The sequence below is a fragment of the Curcuma longa genome, chromosome 10 (assembly GCF_044706935.1).
Source record: "Curcuma longa cultivar G26 ecotype Majalengka, Jawa Barat chromosome 10, ITB_CL_G26_1.1, whole genome shotgun sequence".
NCBI lineage: Eukaryota > Viridiplantae > Streptophyta > Magnoliopsida > Zingiberales > Zingiberaceae > Curcuma > Curcuma longa.
Genome location: NC_133870.1, coordinates 2,601,570 through 2,621,137, shown reverse-complemented (window position 1 = coordinate 2,621,137; position 19,568 = coordinate 2,601,570). Strand labels below are relative to the sequence as shown.

Sequence of the window (19,568 nt, the reverse complement as noted above, 5' to 3'; positions counted from 1 at the left end):
CAATAGTCTCCCACTCAATTTCATCAAATAAATAGTACATAAATAAACGGAAATTATAAACAACATGAAATTGAACAGAAATCAGAGACACCAACTAGATGTGATCATGAAGTCAATATAGAGGCTGGCTCAAACATTAATAACTAAAGGAGGAGAAACAATTTAAGGGAAGGGTGAAATGGGAGGGAGGAGAGGAGAGTGAGAGAGATAGAAATGTTTAAATAAGATTGGATGAAAAATAGAGATGAATCAAGGAAAATATAAGAAATAATTGAAAGAAAATATCAAAGAGAAGAAGCATATATATATGCGTGCACGCTATAACAAACCATGGCTTAAGTAGAAAATGTGCACATCACAATCTAACCATTGTTACTATCTAATGCAAATTCCATTCCAACAGAATAAATATGAACCTCCTGGTATCAAAGGTACATGGAATGCAAATTCATCATTTATGGTACTTGGTGATCATCCATTTGCATTTCAATGCATTACAAAATAGCTTTTAGATAAAACAAATGCAACAATCAAATTAATGAGTATCCTTTCAACTTGTCTTGATTACTCTCCTACAAGCTGGGAACCATGTTCCTGTTCATATTACAACTTCAAACTGTAATGGAACTTTAAGACGATTGCAATGGGATTAACATTTTCACAAGAATAAAATGCCTTTCTTTATATATATATATATATGAATGGTGACTTTATCTCCTCTTCTTTTCCAACTTATATCAATATACAAATATCTTCATCATTTAAACACCTGACCAAATACTAATATGATTTGTGTAAAGGAAACAAATAGTGCACTAAATTTACCAATTAATAATATGTTCTGGTTCATAACAAAATCAATAGAATAATAGCAGCTGACTCCCAAATGGACAAGATTTGGTCTAAGGTTACAGCATAATTCAGGGGTTTCAGGTACTCATCTCCACAAAAGATTGTAGATCATCTATTGGCCTAACATCAAATTTATGTGTAGTACACCAAACACATTCTCCCATACTCTATAACAGAATATCACATACTTCTCAAATTCAAGGTTCCTAGCGTCAAACAACATATAATGGTATGACATGCCATTTGTTCAAAGCCAAAATTGTTGTCCACGGTCATAATTCTACAAAACAAATGATCATAGGAAATGAATACTTCTTCCACATGTCAGTAAAACAAACATGATTTATTTATGATGTAACAAAAGGTTACACAAAGGTAAATAGCCATCAGATGAGAAATACAAGAAAAAGATGAATAAGTTTCTTCAAATATTAAGAACAGAAAAAGATACATGAAGAAAAGTTGGCTAAGTGCCCGAGTTTTTCAAGGAAGAGTATAAAAACCTTCTCAATCAAATCTAGAACATCTTGATTGTCTATGAATTCAATATAGCTCCAATTAATTTCCTCATTCCTGTATTCTTCCTGCTCCATCTTAAAAACATGCTGCACCACCACGAAATAGATATAATATCTCATCCCAAACAGTTAACAAAAAGCTAAGCATACAAACACAAACAAATTTGCTACCAATAAAATATAATTCATAGCACACCTCGTTAAAATGTTGTTGAAGCTTTTCATTTGCAAAATTGATGCAGAATTGCTCAAAACTAAACAGAAATAAGTACAGTGAGCTTGGCCTGTCCAAAAAATGGAATACGACAAAGGAATAGGAGTAGAAAGTAAAAGGTTTCCCTTATATTAAGGGTCCTTTAAAATTCAACAAATAAATATATCCACAAGTTAAGGTGCCAAAGTTGAAAAATAATAATAATAAAAAGCAGCAATTGATATGTTTGCTCATCACCAATTTAAAGTGAAACAATAGCCAGGTGCATATGATCAACAATAGCAATGACAACATGACAGCACAAATCTATAGGCTTCAATTGGCGATCTCACACAGTTTTGTAAAACAGCAATCACGTGAGGAGATAATATGAATAAAACATGCATTATTGTGAGAATGAAAACAAGGAGATGGAACCTCTTTTATAGGATTTTATAAGAAACTGATCCCACTAACATTCTGAAAAAATGAAGGTTTAAAATCAACACACAGAGGTTCCAATTTTTGACCAGTGGGAATTGGTGGGTGTCTTTTTTTACTGTAGGCCCTAGGCTCTCTTAATGTCCAGCATTATCCTCAGTGGACTTGTATCACCCATTAGGTCATCTAGGGGGATCGATTAAAATTTCTCCTTTATAAGCGCTATAAGGTTTCACCCTGAGAAAAAAAGAATTGCTTTCCAAGAATATTATCAGGATACAGGTTAAATTTTTAGATTTACTCTTCTTAGGATTACCCCAATCTGAAATGCGATGAAATACTGCAACAACCCAGTCAGCAATTGACAAATTGTGTTATTCATTATGAGGACTGGCATTTGCAAAGTAAGAAAGCTAGAAAACTAAAGCAGGTTGTTTCTGACTACAAGAAACTAGTAACTGACCTAATAGGGACAAGCTAACTGTGACGACAAACATAATTAGTACAGAAAAATGTGCCCAAAAACAGCTTTGTAAAACATTCTTATAAGAAAATTAGAAAAGTAAAACTTGAAAATTAGAAACTTAGTAGTTCACAGAATACTACAAGATAATTATACCAATCAACCTTTTTCATCATGAAAAATATCACAAGGTAATATAATTAACAATAAACCCAATACATAATATGCAGAAGGACAGCGTGTTAGGATGCAGGAGTCATCCAATAACACATCATATGAAGCACAAACATATAAAATAAAAAATAAAAAAAAATGGAGATTTAGAATCAAAGGTAAATGACACAGTACCTATTATTTTTAAAGCACTCAAAGCCATAAATGTCCAAAACTCCAATTTGTAACTTGGAACTCAGGTCTTGTCCAACAGACTTGTTAATATTTTCAACTAGCCTACAATGAGAAAATGGTCATAACAAACAGTAATTTGTTCTAACAAGTGAAAAATTAAATGAAGGAAGAGCATGCCAGTCAAATAGTCGAGCATATACAGCCTTGGCTAGCGCATCACGGTTAGCAACTGCAGCAGCACAGTCTAGTGCTTTAACTATATTTCCTTCATGAGTTTGTATACCACGTGTACACAATGTTGATAGAAGAAGGTCTGGATTGCACCTGAAAGTGAATATGTTTCTCTAATATATACCCTAACAATATAGTGGGAATAAAAGAATTTTCTAGTAACAGATCCTGTATTTGCACAAATTCATGAGCCATAATTTACTAGTTTATAAGAGAATTAAAATATAGATGACATTTGAAAGATATCATGTTAGAAACTAAGAAGCTATTATAATCTATATTTTCCAATTAAATATCCCCAAGTATTTATGCTAGCATCCTATGCACTTGGCAAATATCATAATGATTACAGGAGAACCTAACCAACCAATTAGCTGATACTGTATCTGTTCCTTAACAAATGATATGGGTAAAGCAAAATCTACGTAACAATATGGACTTATTTTTTTATTAGCATTGGAGATTGCTTGATCTATGATATCAAAAACAGTTAAATAAACAAGTTAATTTGCATCAATGAAAAGTAGTCGCACGTAGAACATCAACCTATGACTAGTTAAATAAAAATGGAGGATGATAAAAGCAAGTGAAGCACATGAGATCATGCCAATGCAAGGTCTAGGCCAGATAAATCGTCTTACAACCAGAAAGTAAAAGGCATTTTTTTGTGAAATGACTCATGGAATCATAGTACTGCATTCTTAGTGTGGCAGCAAGCCAACAAGGCTCACCCACCATTGAAATAATGATAAACTCTAGCATTCACTTACATGAATAAATCAGCAGCTGTTTGAAGATGAAAATAAGACTTTGAATCTTTATAGGTAGAAGAATCATGTTCCTTCCCTGGTGAAAACTCAATATTGCCAAGATGAAGAATAGCAGCTAATGTGCGAAATATGGCTTCCTATATGTTAGAGACAATCATGATACTGCATTCATATGTGACAAGATTGCCTAAAGTATATGATAGAAATCCCAATAGGTGATCAAACCTGGCAGCTTAAACTGATTCCAACTATATCCATTGCCTTTCTTGTCTTCAAATATTCTTCAGCATTACTTACTCCTTCAAGCTCATACAATTTGCTCTGATTCAAGTAATGGAAGCAGCTTGGATGGCCAAGCTTGTATTTTTCAGCATCCTATAAACAGAAAATGAGAGTGCACAAATAACCATAAGCATAAGCCCTGTTGAGAACCAAAAAATTTGTATCCAATTTTTGCTTCGTAGAAATGTAAAAGAAATAAAGAAAATATGTTTGGCTTTCCAAAATCATAAAATTAAATACAAAAAATTAAAATTACAAAAACATTTTTAAAAACTTCAAAAAAGTTTATGAAATTTTCTGCAATCTTCAAATTATTAAGATCTATCTATATCCCATTTAGAAAGCTACAAACAAACTTTGATGGCAAATTATCACTTCAGCTTTTTGATAATAAGCTATTCAACTATTATCCATTTTTACATATTAAAAAAAATGATTATATGTTAGTATAGATTCAAAAAAAATGTATATGCAATAAAAGAAAATAATAATTACAATTATTTTTCACAATTACAACTCTTTCATTTTCATTTTTGTATTCCATAAGTGGTAGCATTATCAAAAAAAAACAACAATACTAATGAACGAAAATAAAAATAAGTTTATCAAATGCATATTTTTTGTGAAGAATACACCAAAGAAGCTACTTCGAGTTTTCTAGTTCACAGAAGATGTTTGCATAATGTTCACACATTGAGGAACAAAACCCTCATTCCACCTATCTAGACTAATTTTGCCTATCAGTCAACAGGTTAGATAGATGAATCCTGATGATTTTCTAAACAAATCACTATTGGCATATTGGATTCATGACATGGAAGAGATAAAAGGAATTTATTCCTAGGGAATGAGATGAACAAGGGCTAGAAAAGGAATAATTATTCCTTAATTTGGTTCATCAGAAGGAATAGATGTGGAATAATCATTCTTATGTTTGTTTAAACCAATGTTCCTAAATTCATACTTCTTTACAATTGCTTGTTTTCAACAATCACAACCTCTGAGTTATTCTTGTCATCCTCATCTCCTCTATTCCAACAATCTCACCTTCATCTCCTACTCTTTCCCCACTCTGATTGACTCCCCTTCATACCCTCCAAGTTTCCACTTCAACAACCTACATAACAACTTCCTAAGTCAAACTCTCGCTCTTTTCTTTGCAAGCCTCCATTTTGTTGCCCTTGATCTCCCTTATCTTTGCCCACAGCGTCTTCTATTATTATTTGATTCTATAGCAACACATGAACTGACACTTGGATCCAAAACTGAGATGAATATTTATATCCAAGTTCAAGTAGCAAGGTTTGGATATACCAAATCCATTATTGGAACTTCTAATGGAACAAAAAGGGCTATCTAATATTTGGATCTGGAAATTATTTGGCTTCTAATGAAACAAAAAGGACTATCCAATATTTGGAATTCTAATATAATATAGAAGCTTCATGGTACATTCAAGAGAAGTATATGCTTCTATTAAAATATTTCAAAGCAAGCAGTAGTTAAGTGTCTTAGATTTACCACATTCTCAAATATCAAATTGTATCACAATCAAAGCAATTGATAATGTACCACATTCTCAAATCAAATTGTAGTCAACTGTCTTAAATTTTTCAAAAACAAAACGGAGAGTATATTTATTTTCCATGCAACAGAAATAATAGGTCCCTATCATCCTTCAGTAATTACATAATTATGTTCATAAATGAATGATTTGAGCTTTGAACCAAGGAATTAACAAGCACAAGCTACTAGCCACCAAAGGCCCACAAGTTGTATCCAATACCAATTCTAGCATGAAATGATCAAGTTCAAATCATTATTGAACTGTACTAATAATCTGAAAGAGCAATCTCATTAGCAATCCACAAAGATAATTGAATGATAAGATTTAAAAAGATTGATCGCAATAGAAGAAGATATTCTAAGGGTTTCGATAAGTCAAAGGATTTCAATGAATATGGGCACCATAGCAATAAATGTATACCTTTCCAGAGGCACATAATTGATAAAAACAATGGTAATTCCTCTCTGGGTATGTGATCTTTACCACACGAGACCTTTCTAACAAGTAAGTTCTAACTGCAGCCCCAGATATTCTACCACTTGCATCAAACTGAATTTCTACAAATTTCCCAAAGCGGCTACATAAAATTTACAGATGAGATTAGGAAAGAGAGAAAAACATATAAAATGCGGAAACAAAGGAACTTTAAGAGAAAAAAAAGATAACGCACGATACATTACAGTCCTACAAGTGTAGAACATGCAAGAAATAATCAATCAAGATGCATTAGAAAACTGCATTTAATGATAACAATTAAATGTATGCAACATAAGGAACAATAATCTCACACATAATGAAACTAATAAAAATAAAACTGAAAGATTATTAACATGTGGAGATTAGAGTCCTTTTAAAGACCCTAACCCAGAAAAAATTTAAATAAATTAAAAATATCAAGCAAAGAAATAATCCTCTACTTAAAAGGGCCCAATCAATCTTGGAATAAATCCTCTCCCTAAACAAAATAATTGCTACTAAATTAGCTTGTTGCCTTATTAGGAATTGAATTTAATTAAATTTGGTTTCTTTCCAGTTTCTAATTAGGTTTTTTTATTTTGACTAATTGCAGAATTATTTATTTCACAGAATATTTAATTTATTTCTAATTTTATTTGATTTGTAGTCTTAAAAGGACTCTAATCCCCAAGGTTAATCATTTTTCAACAACAAAATTTCCACTATATAAATTTTTATTTTCCTTGTGAGATGATTGATATTGCCATGTGAAATTTTTTGTTCCTTATGTTACATCAACTGATCAGAGCACTATATGAATTTTTGATCCACTTCAGTACTTGTATTAATTTAATATCAGAGTTGAATATCAAATTCAATGTTTAATAATCCACCCTATACCATCTCCACCTCTGTGGATCCATCCAACAACCACCTCCATGTCTTCAGCACTATCTTCACCATGCTCATCTCGTCTCACTCATGAACCACCATCTAGTGAGCAGACTAGCTCATGACTAGAAGCATATAGTCTCCACATGCTAATTCCTGCCACAATTTCATTGATCTTGCTGTTATTACGGCTCACCTACTGCAACTCGCAACCACTATTGTAACCCACTAGAGCTCCTGTGGTCATCATCTAATATCCCATTGCATCAACTGATCCCTGTTTCTGCAACATAATCAGGCTTTAGTAGACATGAAAAGAAAATCTCTCCTTCCCCTCAAACATATGCAAATGCCTACAGAGCAAATCATGTGAGTTGTCTACTGTGTAGACCCCTCTCCAATTAGCTCACCTGCGGTGCTGACTTTCAACTACAATCTCCTTAGCCACTTCTAGCGAGCCACTTCTTACTAGATCCACAAAGCTCACCTATTGAAGTCAACCTCCCTCTCCTCCCTCAACCTGTGGTTTCTCAGCTCTGGGAGCAAACCATAACCTCCTACCATCAGCGAGATCACTGCCATCATTCCACTACTCGTCCCCTCTACCACCAAAGAATTTATTTCCTCTGCAATGTTGTGGGCAATAGCTATTGCCACACACCCAATTATTATCGCCAACCACACACATGCATTGCCTATTGTGCACATTCTTGCATCCCTAATGTCATTGCCCATGCTCTACAGCAATTTGATGCTGCCAAGGGGAGAACCTTCCTACTAACCTACTTTGCCTCCTTTTATCACAGCGACACCTCCTTTCTTCACAGTGTCCCACCTCTTCTCAACACTTACTCTGAAGGAAAACATATTATTCAAAAATAGTACCTACTTTAAAGCCAACACCTAAAGTCTCTATTTCACTTAAATTGACGAATTCTAATTGAAGAATGTGATTTAACTACAATGGTATAATACGATGATTTTGTCCCTTCTAACTATAAAATCACCAACCTTGGTATCCCATCAACAGAATCTTCTATTAAGAATGAAGCACATTAATTAAAGATGCAAGACTTGATTTTAGAATAACCTCTAAATAAAGTGACCTTAGAAAATCCTCCTAAAATATGATGTTAAAATATCCACTTGATGTTAAAATGTCTGGGTTGGCCGCTGCGTGCACTTCCCGATTTACCCTGATGGCCGGTGGGAAACTTCCGTGAGGCCGGACCGGTCACCCCCAGGGATAGTCAATGAGGCTAACTGGGATTTATCATTTTAGCAGAGCCTCATATTGACTTTTTCTTTAGAGAACAATCAACATACACATAAGCACACAAATTATCACTCATTTGTGTTATTCAGAAAGACCCAATGAGAAAATGGATTAAAACAAAATTAGTCAAATAAGAATGGAAAGTTTTTACTTGATCATTAACAAATCAATTAATACTTTCATTGGATATAACCCTTTGTAATCCATGAGTCTAAAGTTGGCCAATCTCAAGTGAGTTTTCTGATCTTCTAGTCATTATAATGATCCCACTTACCTGATACAGGAGGTACATGTCAATTTAAAAATATAATTGTGACAAATAATGGTTATCATAAAATACCTAGTCATGAGCTCAAATTGTCTCATATTATCTACTCTTAGAGTGATCTATCCATAGTTTTAAAAGGTGGTTTGGCAAAGTGGTCAGTTTGCCTAGTAGCTAGGTAGCCCTGTTAGGCAACCCCTTGAAAAAGTAGCTCAAGAGAACTACCTAGGTGAGCTAAGCGGCCCAAGTAACTTTCCTTGGCGGTCAAGTTAAGCCTAAGGAAATAAGTTATTGTTCATTTGACATTAGTTATTTTATCTATATTTTGATATTATAGAATGGCACTAATTATAAACTTGGTATGTCATTTCTTATGATTTAAAATTAAAGACTATCAACTGTTCAATTTTATATTTCATTGTATTTTTTTTGTTGCAACGTGAATTAGAAAATTTTTCAGTGTTTTTTACGTCTTTTGTATTTACTTATTATTTATACTTAACATTAGTCATTCTTAATTTTATTTTCTTCACTTCTCTATTTTTATTGTAATGTTCACCCCTTATGTCCCTACCTAAGTGATAGACAATGGATGGACTACCTACGCCTAGAACCATCTTTTAATATGTTGGTTTTGTCCAATGTATTTAGTCATCTTGTGAGAAAAAATTAATTCTAATGTATGTTTATCTTATTTATTTATTTATTTGAATAATATTCGATATTTTAAATTGAAAGAAATATTGTACTAAGAGGCATTTAAGACACCATCTTTGAATGTTGACTTTATCACACAGCCATACTTTGTCAATTTTAGTGCTAAAGTATTCATTCACAGCCTTATGGTTTCTACACCACCCGTGATTAGTATAGAAATGCAGAATCATTCTCAACCCATCGTTACTTGCGACATTAAATTATTCATTAGAAAGAGCAAAAAAAGTTGAAAATTTCCTCACTCATTGGATGTACAAAGAAGATAACAAAGACATTATGCTCTAGATAAAGAATGTCTTAGTTATCAAATGAAATCAATTTCAAAATGTACATATATTATGATGGACTTGGATATGTAAAGAACCAAATTAGAATTACAAATGTCATCTGAATGCAATTAGTAATTAGAATCATATTAACTCTGACCAACCAATTGCTATCTAAAAGAGAATAGTATGGCATATCATTCATACATGACAAACCGCAAAGGAACTATAGAAGGAATGTCATATAGATAGTTAGAAAGTTCCAGTTAAATAAATTAAAATGTTTCATGGGAAAGTACTTTTCATGGGATGCAATACAGTAGCTATTTGAACTGGTTATTCAACAGATCAAACTAAAGATCATTTTAATAATCTGATTCATCAACTGGTTTGATTACAAAAGCATGGATGTTTCATGGGAAAGCACTTTTCAAACAGTAACAACACCAATACACACTTGAGAAGATGGGCCTACCTTGAGTTATCATTTCTTATTGTTTTTGCATTACCAAAGGCCTCCAAAAGTGGATTTGACTGCCAAAAGTTTACAAAGTTCATTACAATCAAGATATAATAAGAACTCTGGACATCACAAAATTTATAATAAAAGAGGTGGAAAGAAAGATACAAGCACCAAACGCATACTTCAAGAACTTGTTGCTCCACAGTTCGATCATCCTTTGCAGCCCTACCACCAACATGCGTCAAATACTGCATAATTAACTTGGTTGTTTCGGTCTTCCCAGCTCCACTTTCACCACTAACAAGGATAGATTGACTGCACTTTTCTCGCATCATAGCTCTGCAAAATTATATATATAAACATAAAAAAGAAAAAGAAAGACTCTAAGTTATTAGTTTAGAAAAAACAAATTATAAATTTAAAAAATAAAATAAAAAATACCTGTAAGATGCATCAGCTACAGCAAAAACATGAGGACTCAACTCCCCAAGTCTGGCACCCTTATACTGCTCCATCATATGTCCATTGTAAAGATGAGATAGTTTTGTGAATGGGTTTACTGCAATCAATACGCTTCCTGTGTATGTCTATACAGAGAAAAAAGTCAAAATCCTACACTTCTGTAACAATTTTCATAGTTATTGCAGAAGATTACAGAGCTTCCATATCATAAGCATACCAATCATAATCAATGGCAAACAGAGGGGATGAGCTAGCAACCCTCCCCCTCCACACACACACAAACACATCAAAGGTTTTAAAAGTTTACAAAGCCCATTTTAAGGTAATAAATATTTTTTATGTAGCTTGGATGAACAAAATTAAATTCAAAATCAGCCTTAGAGATATTTCTATATTTGATTCTATGTTCTTTGCATCCCATTTTTATTTTACTTAATCATCTGATCAATCTTGTTGAACTCATTAGTTCAATTAACATGCTAGAAAGATCAATATGAATTTGTCTTGACAATTTGGAGATTTTGGATTTAGACCATCTATCCTAATATTTCAACAATATAATGGATAATCCTTGGTTTGAAATTTCAAACCATGCCAGAGGTTCGATCTTTGACAAAAATGTTTTGAGTTTCGGTAGCATGTCATGTTGATATTGCTTCAAGACTTACTACCAAGTGTAAATCTATGCACATAGAAAATTCATTTTCCTAATAGTTGATTATTACATATATATTAATTGCATATACTTATATCAGTAACATGGATCAATTATAAAATATTTATTAATTTAGTAATTACTTTTTTTTGGTCTAATATTAATTATATAAATTAATTATATACATACATAATTATATAGTACTAATTAATAACCAAAAAATTAATTATATATAATTAATTACATATAGTTATATAATCGAGATAGATATCATATATATGCTATCAATTAGTTAAATATAATCAGAATAGATATATAATTATATATGCTAATGTATATGAATTCTATATTAATTCTATATGGAATTTAGGAAAGAGACAAATTTTTGGTCATGACTGACTTGGCTGCATGATGTGACCACCCACTTGCAAATCTGCCACGCAATTCGCTATTCACGATCATCAAATCGCAATGTCAACGAGGCTGCAATTTGCGATGCTCTTACATATTTCTTCCACTAATTTCACATGAAGTTGTCCGCCTTTCCTTGGCAAATCCATCACACACCTTCCCTGCAGCTTTGCCTCCCTCGATCCTTCATCAACTCTAGGTATGTCTTCTCATCTATCTTTCAATTTCATTTATGATGTCTTCACTTCCCCTCCTAGATTTCATTTCACAATTGCAAATTTCATCAACTCTAGGTACCACTTGGCCCTACTTGGATCAGAAGATATTGTGCCAGCATGGAGGTCACAATGTGTTTATCTCATGGCACCCAGTTACGTATTTCAACCAAATAATGAAACAAAATATTTCAATTGAGCCACCGAGCATAGGAAATTTCAAACCATGAAATAACCCACAATTGAATATTATTCTGCATTCTATTAACACCTAGGTCATCAGGCATGGAGTAATATTTATGAGTATGCTGGTACTTAATGATGGATTAGATAATCCCTTACAAAGCTCTCAACATTTACAAAAGTAGATAAAGTTACAAACAGATGTTGACACCGTGTGTTAGATGTAGCAGTTCCACTATCAACTTCACATAAGTTTTTTAGATGCAGTACTGGAATTTTTAAAAAAAGTACTTGATCCAAGGACCAATAGCCTTGACTCCTAATTGGACAAGAAGAAATGTTAGCCCTACTTGTCTTCCTAAGGCTCTTGCATATCTTGAGTTAATCTGGTTATTCAGCTACCCTAACATATGTGCATGTTTAAACCAGAACCAAAGCAGTAGATTGGCTTGAACCCAAATCGTTTGGACCAGAAAAAGTGGTTCTAGTGAAGAAACAGTTCATATTCCATTACAAAAAAATGTTAACCTATGATTCTCCTTTGAGGCAAGGAACACACCAGATGATATCCTTATACTGGAAAATAATATCTCTATAGGTCAAGTAAGTAATAGCATACAAATAATAAAAAGCAAAACTGTATAGCCAGAACAAAGTAAAATTAAGAATATCAACACCAGAAAAAGTGTTAAGGCCTTCTTATGCAAATAATTTAATTGCAATTATGTTAATCTAAATGAATTTCCTAATATTTTTACTATTTTTTCACCGATTCAAATCTTTCATGCGACTGTTGTTGTGCTTCTCGTATTACTATTTATAGTATTGTTGCCAACTGCCAAGTAAAACTTTCTGAAAAACTATCACCGGTCAAGAAATCAAAAAAGGATTTACTTTTTTATCTTTATTTTGGCACTTCAAAGGATGGGGAAAAAATGAAAAACAAAAAAAGCACATCAGGAAGAAATTAATAAGGTAAAGAAAAAAAAACTACCAGAAAGTGCAGCCACAAAGAAGTAAAAGAAGTATTGACTGCATAAGTTATGTCGGGATAAATCTTGAGAATTACTCACGTATATCTCGTTAAGTGCATATCTTCTTGAGAGATTATAAAGAACGCCCGGCTCATTAAGATACGTCAGCTTTGTCATATCATCAACTCCTCCAAGATCGTCATCCGTATCCCTAGGCAATATTTTATCCGCAGCGACTGTAATCTACAAAAACACCAGCAAGGACTCAAGGATACCTAAAACCTAGAAAGAAGCTCTCGAAACTGTCGACCAAGAAAATGCAGAACGCGTCTAACAAGAATCGAGCAAACTTTCGAATCAAGAAAACTAGACAGAGAAAAAAAGTAAGCTGCCTTCTTCCTCTGGATCGGGAGAAGTACGACGACCGACTTGTCCTTCACATCGATCACTTCAGCCTCCACCCAAGCAGAGTCTTTGTCTTCGAGCCACACCTTGGAGCCCTTCCGATAGCTCATCTTTGCCTCGAAGAAACCAGAAAGAATAGCTTTGGAACCCTAGAAAAGATATCCGTGAAACAGCAGGCGTCGATTTGGGGAAGTAGAAGCAAGACGACTGCACCTCCCGAAACCCTAACGAGGATCGAAAACGCAGAAGATCAAACGAAGCGGCGGACCTTTCCCGCCAAGGCGACGCTGCGAACGAATTAGAAAACCAAAAATGAAGTTAAAAGAAAAGAAAGGGGAATTGGGATGGAATGGCCCGCCGCTGGCTGGTACCTTGGCTTGGTTGTCTTGGAGAGCACACGCTGTTAGCACACGCTACCGCTCAGACCGCTAATTTGAATAGATTCCCTCGTGTAGGAGTTCGCGTTTCCCCTGTTACCGTAAATGGTAAGTAAGCGGTAACGGTGAACGAGGAAAGGCTGCTACTTGCTGGAAGATAGTCCGATCTTCACTTGTTAATGACTGCTGAAATTAATAATGCATGCGGTAACATGTGTTCTTTATTTGAAAGAATTTTTTATTAGCCCCCGGGGCATAGGTGAGTTGATTACGACGCAGCAGACTGGAGAAAGAAAAAAAATAAAAATTAAATATATAAAAATATAAAAATATTTTTACTTTTTAAAAAGAATAACATAGGTAAAAAAATGAATGAAAAATTATAAAATTATGTCGGGTAGAAGTTAGGATATGGAAGGTTATAAAATAGACAACATATGCTATTTTGATAAATTTTTGCCTTAGAAGAGAAGAAGAAGAGTCTTTAGAGAAGAAAAGAAGAAGATTTGGGTTGTCTGTCTCTGTCCTCTTAAGTCCTGTCCTCGAAGAGATATGTGACGAGGATCGATGTCGACTTTATGTGAAGTGCGAGCGATTGGACACTGAACAATGATGGCATGCATTGTGCGAGAGACAACAGTGTAAAAATGAGATACCTAACCAGATGAGTTAATTTAAGAATTAATATTTTAAAATATAGATAAAATTAGAATAAAATATTTTTAAATTTCCTTCCCTTTTCTTACATTCCAAATTAGAATGTAAAAAATTATAACAATTCATAAGTATGCAAGGGTGAAGCTTACTTTTCTTTCTCCTTTCCCCTCCTTAACTCACTTCATTCAAAATAAAAATCAAAATTCTCCTTCTTCTTACTTACCCTTACCTCTCATTCTCTCATCTCCTCCCAAGCAAGAGTAAAAATAGGAAGGTTTGTGTTATATTCAAAAAAAATAATCAAGTAATTAAATCTTATTTATAATTGAACTGAGCTTGAATTTAAACTAATTGAATAAGTTAGAGTCAAAATAAATAATTTAGGTTGGTGTGACTAATTTTGAGCTCCACCAAATTAGATAATTTAAATTGGTTCAATTGTATTCTTGGTAATGTATTTTAGAGTTTTTGAAGCCAAGTTAGATAATTTGAATTTGATTCAATTATATTTTTAGTTCATCTAGTTTAGAGTTTTTCAAGGTGATTATACATTTAAAGAGTTTAGAGTTAAAGATTTATTTAAAGTATTGTCCTTTTCTTATCCTCTTGTTGGAAGTTATCGTCATCCCAATTAAAGAAACACTTTATCATCTCGGCTGAAAAGGTTCTTCAATTGAAGTGGTTTTTCTGTTTGATACTATTTGATTTTTTTGTATATGATTTAAATTGATAAATCATAATAAGACTAATCGAATATGTTATTTTTAAAAGAAAATTTTTTGAAATAAAATATTGCATAATAAAACTAAGATTAAAGATAATTATGTTAGAATGATTAAAATATATATAATTTCATTTTAATAGTTGATGGTATTTGTTATCCATTATATAATTAAATATTTACTTCTTACTATATTGTCAATTATTTTTTCTTTGCATAGTAGATGATCTTCTTGCTTCTTTACACACGAGTAATGAAAATATTAGAATAGTATTTTTAAGGAATATGAACTACCTTAACCTTAAGAACACTGAAAATCTAAGATATAAATAAAATTTAATTTAATTAATATAATATTAAATGAACTACTTATATCATAGATGTTCGACTCTACCATCTAAAAGAGATATATAATCACTTGTAATTTAGAGCTACTCCACCCTCTAAAAGAGTTGTGTGACTATTTATATTTTAAAGTTTCGATTTATTCTTTTGAAAGAGTTGCATATTACTTATACTTTAGAGTTTTGACAATCCATCTTATAAAACAATTACACTACTACTTATAGAAAAGAGTTTTCAGCTCTATCTTATGAAAGAGTTATATGATCATTATGTTAAATTAACAAAATAATGAATGTTTTAGATGTATTATCAAGTCTTAGCTCTGTGCTCAAAAAGGATATTTGAGTTGTTTGGTTTATAAGTTTCAAATATTTTACATAAAATGTCAATCCCTTTGGATGGATTGTGGATTCATCATTTTTTTATACATATGTAGTTGCATTATGAGTTGTTCCTTTATATAGTTTATATGATATATTTCGTATTATATATATATATATATATATATATACATCATTTATTAAATAGATGGTGTATCATTTGCCCTTATATAATATCAAGGGCGGAGGAAGGTTAACTCCTACCTTAGCTTTAGCGTGGGAGGGGCCATTTTAATTTTTTTTTATATGTAATTTTCATCCCGGGGAGCTCTAAATTCCCAAATCAAATTCCACAATCAATCTGGGAGTTAAAATTTTTTTAGCCTAGGTAGATTATAATTCTTAGCTCCGCCACTGTATAACATAATATATATTTTCTGAATAAATCAAATCAAGAATACTTGTGATCATAAAAGATTAATGAGGTTAAGTTGAGAAAACCATAAACTTGATGATTTATTATTTCCTTGGATTCTATTAAGATGTATCTTATTTTACATTATGCATTTCTTCTTTATGCTCTACATTTCTATACTTTTACTGAGATTTGTGTATTGTATTCATTAAGTCTTTTTAATGTATGCATTTAGCTACTTTAGTTTATCTTTATTTACTTTTTTTTGCTTCGTATTATTTAAGTTTACGCGCAATGATCGAAGGTACACCACAATAAGTCTAGCTTGTATCGGACATAACATTCTATCAAAGATGAATCTTACTTAAGGTTGTCTTTGACTCTAGCCGCGTCTAAATTTTTTTTATTATTATCTATGTAAGTTTTTTATTTAGTCCACTAAAACTCACTCCTTCAATATCTAAAGCTCAACCCACGTTATTAAGTCCAAGCTTCCCTTAATTCAAATTCTTGGATCTATCCCTACATTTTTTTTAATTACTAATCCAATAAACACTTTAATCCGATTTAGTTTAGTCTTTTAAGAAAATAAATATTAACAAAAAATAAATTACTCATTGAAATCTTGTCTAAATTATGATTAAAAATTAGTATAATTTTTAAATTATTTTGGTTAGAAAACATAAAATCTAAATGGTTATAAGATATGCCAATAAATATCCTTCTATTTTAAATATGTCTTCTTATATATTGGAAGACTTAATTTAATAGTTTGATTTGATTTGAAATTATGGCTTAGATTTGTACTTGTACAAATTATTAAAATAAAACGAGTCCATTAACAGTTTTTATACAAGGTGTGTGTATAAGAATCAAATTAAACAAGAAAATTAAGTTTCCCATTTAGATAAAATTAGTTCAATTTGGGATTATAGATGATCAATCATATTTGAAATTTGATTATTATTAAAATCATTATTATTGGATACCATTATAATGATAAGTAAAGGCCTTTGCACTCAATGGCGAAGCCAACCCGAATGATTTACCCGAGCTGATTTCAGACTGTGGGTTACACCAAGGTAATACCCCGGCTATCTTCTTCATTCCTTCAAAGTTTTCTCTCTTTTGCCCATAAATTCAAGTTTTTTTTCTTTTCCGACGTTGTCAGGCCTCGGGCTATAGCCCGAGTAGCTTACAAGGTAGCTCCACTCTTGTTTGCACTCATTTTGCCCCTAGGACACGTGCGGTGGTAAGAAACAAGAATGATTCTCATGCAATGAGGATTCAAATTTCATATTGAGCATTTTCAAATTTCCATGAAATTCGAACTGATAACGTTGGGATGTCATGGTAGGACCTACCTATGCTTCGTGAATTTACTTGATCACTACAAAAAAATAAATTTTTTTGATGAATTTTGCAATAAAAATTTATGGAATTAATTTTGTAACAAATATTTTTTCGCACTAATAAATCATCGTAAAATTTTATGATAAAAATAGAAATTCATCGTAAAATTTATGACGAACAAAAGTTTGTTGTTAAATTCGTCACAAATCAACGACGAGAAATAATTTTCATCACAAAACAGTGACTCTAGAATTTCGGTGCTGATTAGCAACGAAAAATATTTTTGTCGTTGATCAATGAGAAAAACCGATGACAAAAATATTTTTTGTTGTTTACTTGAGATGAAAATAATTTTCATAGCAAATTGATAAATTTTGCAACTAAAGTTTTTGTTGTAAAATTTATCGCAAACTTATAATTTTTTCTCAACAACAAATGATAAATCCAATACATCATCATACATACATATTAAACCTGTAAATCAACATCAGATCTGATACATTAGTAAACGACAAAGATCCCATAACAAAAAGCAAAGATCTCATAACAAAATCCGATACATCATACATGGTAAACCAAAGATCTCATATAAAATCTGATACATCGTACGACAAATTCCAAAATATTTACAAAAGATCTCATAACATTGTTCAAGTCAAACTAGATAATGTAACAAACTATCAACAAAAGATCTTCTTCTTGATCTTCTTCCTCTTCTTTTCTAACATCAAAAAATAAATAAACAAAAAGTAATCAAAAATATAAGTTTGAAGTAAAAAAACACAAACTTAATAAAATAATAAATGTTCAAAAATACTAAATCCATCGCAAATAACATTCATACACAATAATTTCAAACACAATCATCATCGTCACCATTATCACCATCACCGGGAGGAATCTGACTTGGAGTGGAGACTAATTGAAGATGTTGCATGATGAAGTTCTATTGTTGGCACAAATCACTAATTTCCTTATCACTTTGCCTCATTTCCTAATCCCTTTGGCTCTATGCCAAACAGACCTCTTGAAGTTCATTGTCCATTTGCACTAGTAACTCCTTTAAATTATTAACCTCTTTATTTAATTGATTTATTTCTACTTTTACTATTAGTGGGGGTGGAAGAAGATGTATCAGCGATTCTACAATTTCCACTAAAAGAACTCAGTCTCAATATTCTTTCTCCTTTCGGTTCATTGCTCACTCAAGTCATAGACTCATATTATTACTAACAGATGGCTCAAATATGTCATTATCATCACTAGCACATGAACTTCTCTATGCTAGCTCATCATATCTATCCCGTATTGTCATGAGAAAAATTAAAATAAATTTACAATAATAATATAATAGAAATACATATAATCTTGATTAGATATATAGGATCATGAGACTATATATATAAATTATGAACATTCATATTGACATTAAATAAGTTAAAATTTATGGAAAAAATAAGAGAATCTCTATCGAGTGATTCATTAGAAATCAAATAATTTAATAAGCAATGAAAATAAATTTTGGAGAGACTAACCTAATAAATTTATTTTACTATATTGTTATGGTATATTCAATATAGTATATTTAAATCAACATTGATAATATCCATTAAATAATTAGAAGTTTGAAATTAAAAACCTTAATTAGTCTAGCTCTCTCCTCGCTCCATGTCTTATCTTTTTAAAAAAAATATGCGCGTGAAAGTATCTATGAATAATGGTTCGTCCTCATTTCCTTGGTCTAAAAAAATATTGTTAGAAATAATAAAATAATCTGAATTAGATTTAAAAATTAATGTTTGAAATTTTTTTAATCTTTATCTATGTTCACTGATATTGATCGACCCTCCTACATACGTCGCAGATGATTCTCCAAAATTATAAGCTTGATTTATTTTATTCTATTGACTCCTTCGTCTGCTCTCCTTAGATTTTTAAAAATTCACAATCTTGCCCTAATTCTCCTTGATGATGCAGTTTGACTTTTTCTTTGATCTTCGAATGATTTAATGCATGTTGGATATGATCGCCATATTTTTTTTAAAAAATCCTCCTTATTTATACTATTCAATATTG

General features: G+C 31.9%; 1 protein-coding gene across 2 annotated transcripts in view; it reads right to left on the bottom strand.

The window, feature by feature from the left end:
- LOC141835861 (protein OPAQUE1) overlaps window positions 1-13,593 on the bottom strand; it is an 87,175-nt gene extending 73,582 nt beyond the window's left edge. Inside the window, exons 1-13 of one of the 2 annotated variants that reach the window (XM_074723249.1) lie at window positions 13,518-13,593; window positions 13,292-13,453; window positions 12,999-13,142; window positions 10,441-10,586; window positions 10,182-10,338; window positions 10,012-10,070; window positions 6,086-6,242; window positions 4,042-4,191; window positions 3,817-3,953; window positions 2,993-3,139; window positions 2,816-2,917; window positions 1,567-1,624; window positions 1,356-1,457 (exon numbers count right to left, since the gene is read on the bottom strand). In XM_074723249.1, coding sequence (XP_074579350.1) covers window positions 1,356-1,457; window positions 1,567-1,624; window positions 2,816-2,917; window positions 2,993-3,139; window positions 3,817-3,953; window positions 4,042-4,191; window positions 6,086-6,242; window positions 10,012-10,070; window positions 10,182-10,338; window positions 10,441-10,586; window positions 12,999-13,142; window positions 13,292-13,414 — 1,482 coding nt within the window. In that variant the 5' untranslated portion in view covers window positions 13,415-13,453; window positions 13,518-13,593. Of the gene's footprint in view, window positions 1-1,355; window positions 1,458-1,566; window positions 1,625-2,815; window positions 2,918-2,992; window positions 3,140-3,816; window positions 3,954-4,041; window positions 4,192-6,085; window positions 6,243-10,011; window positions 10,071-10,181; window positions 10,339-10,440; window positions 10,587-12,998; window positions 13,143-13,291; window positions 13,454-13,517 lie in introns of those variants that run through there. The other variant, XM_074723248.1, reaches the window with a different exon arrangement.
- Window positions 13,594-19,568: the final 5,975 nt, after the last annotated feature.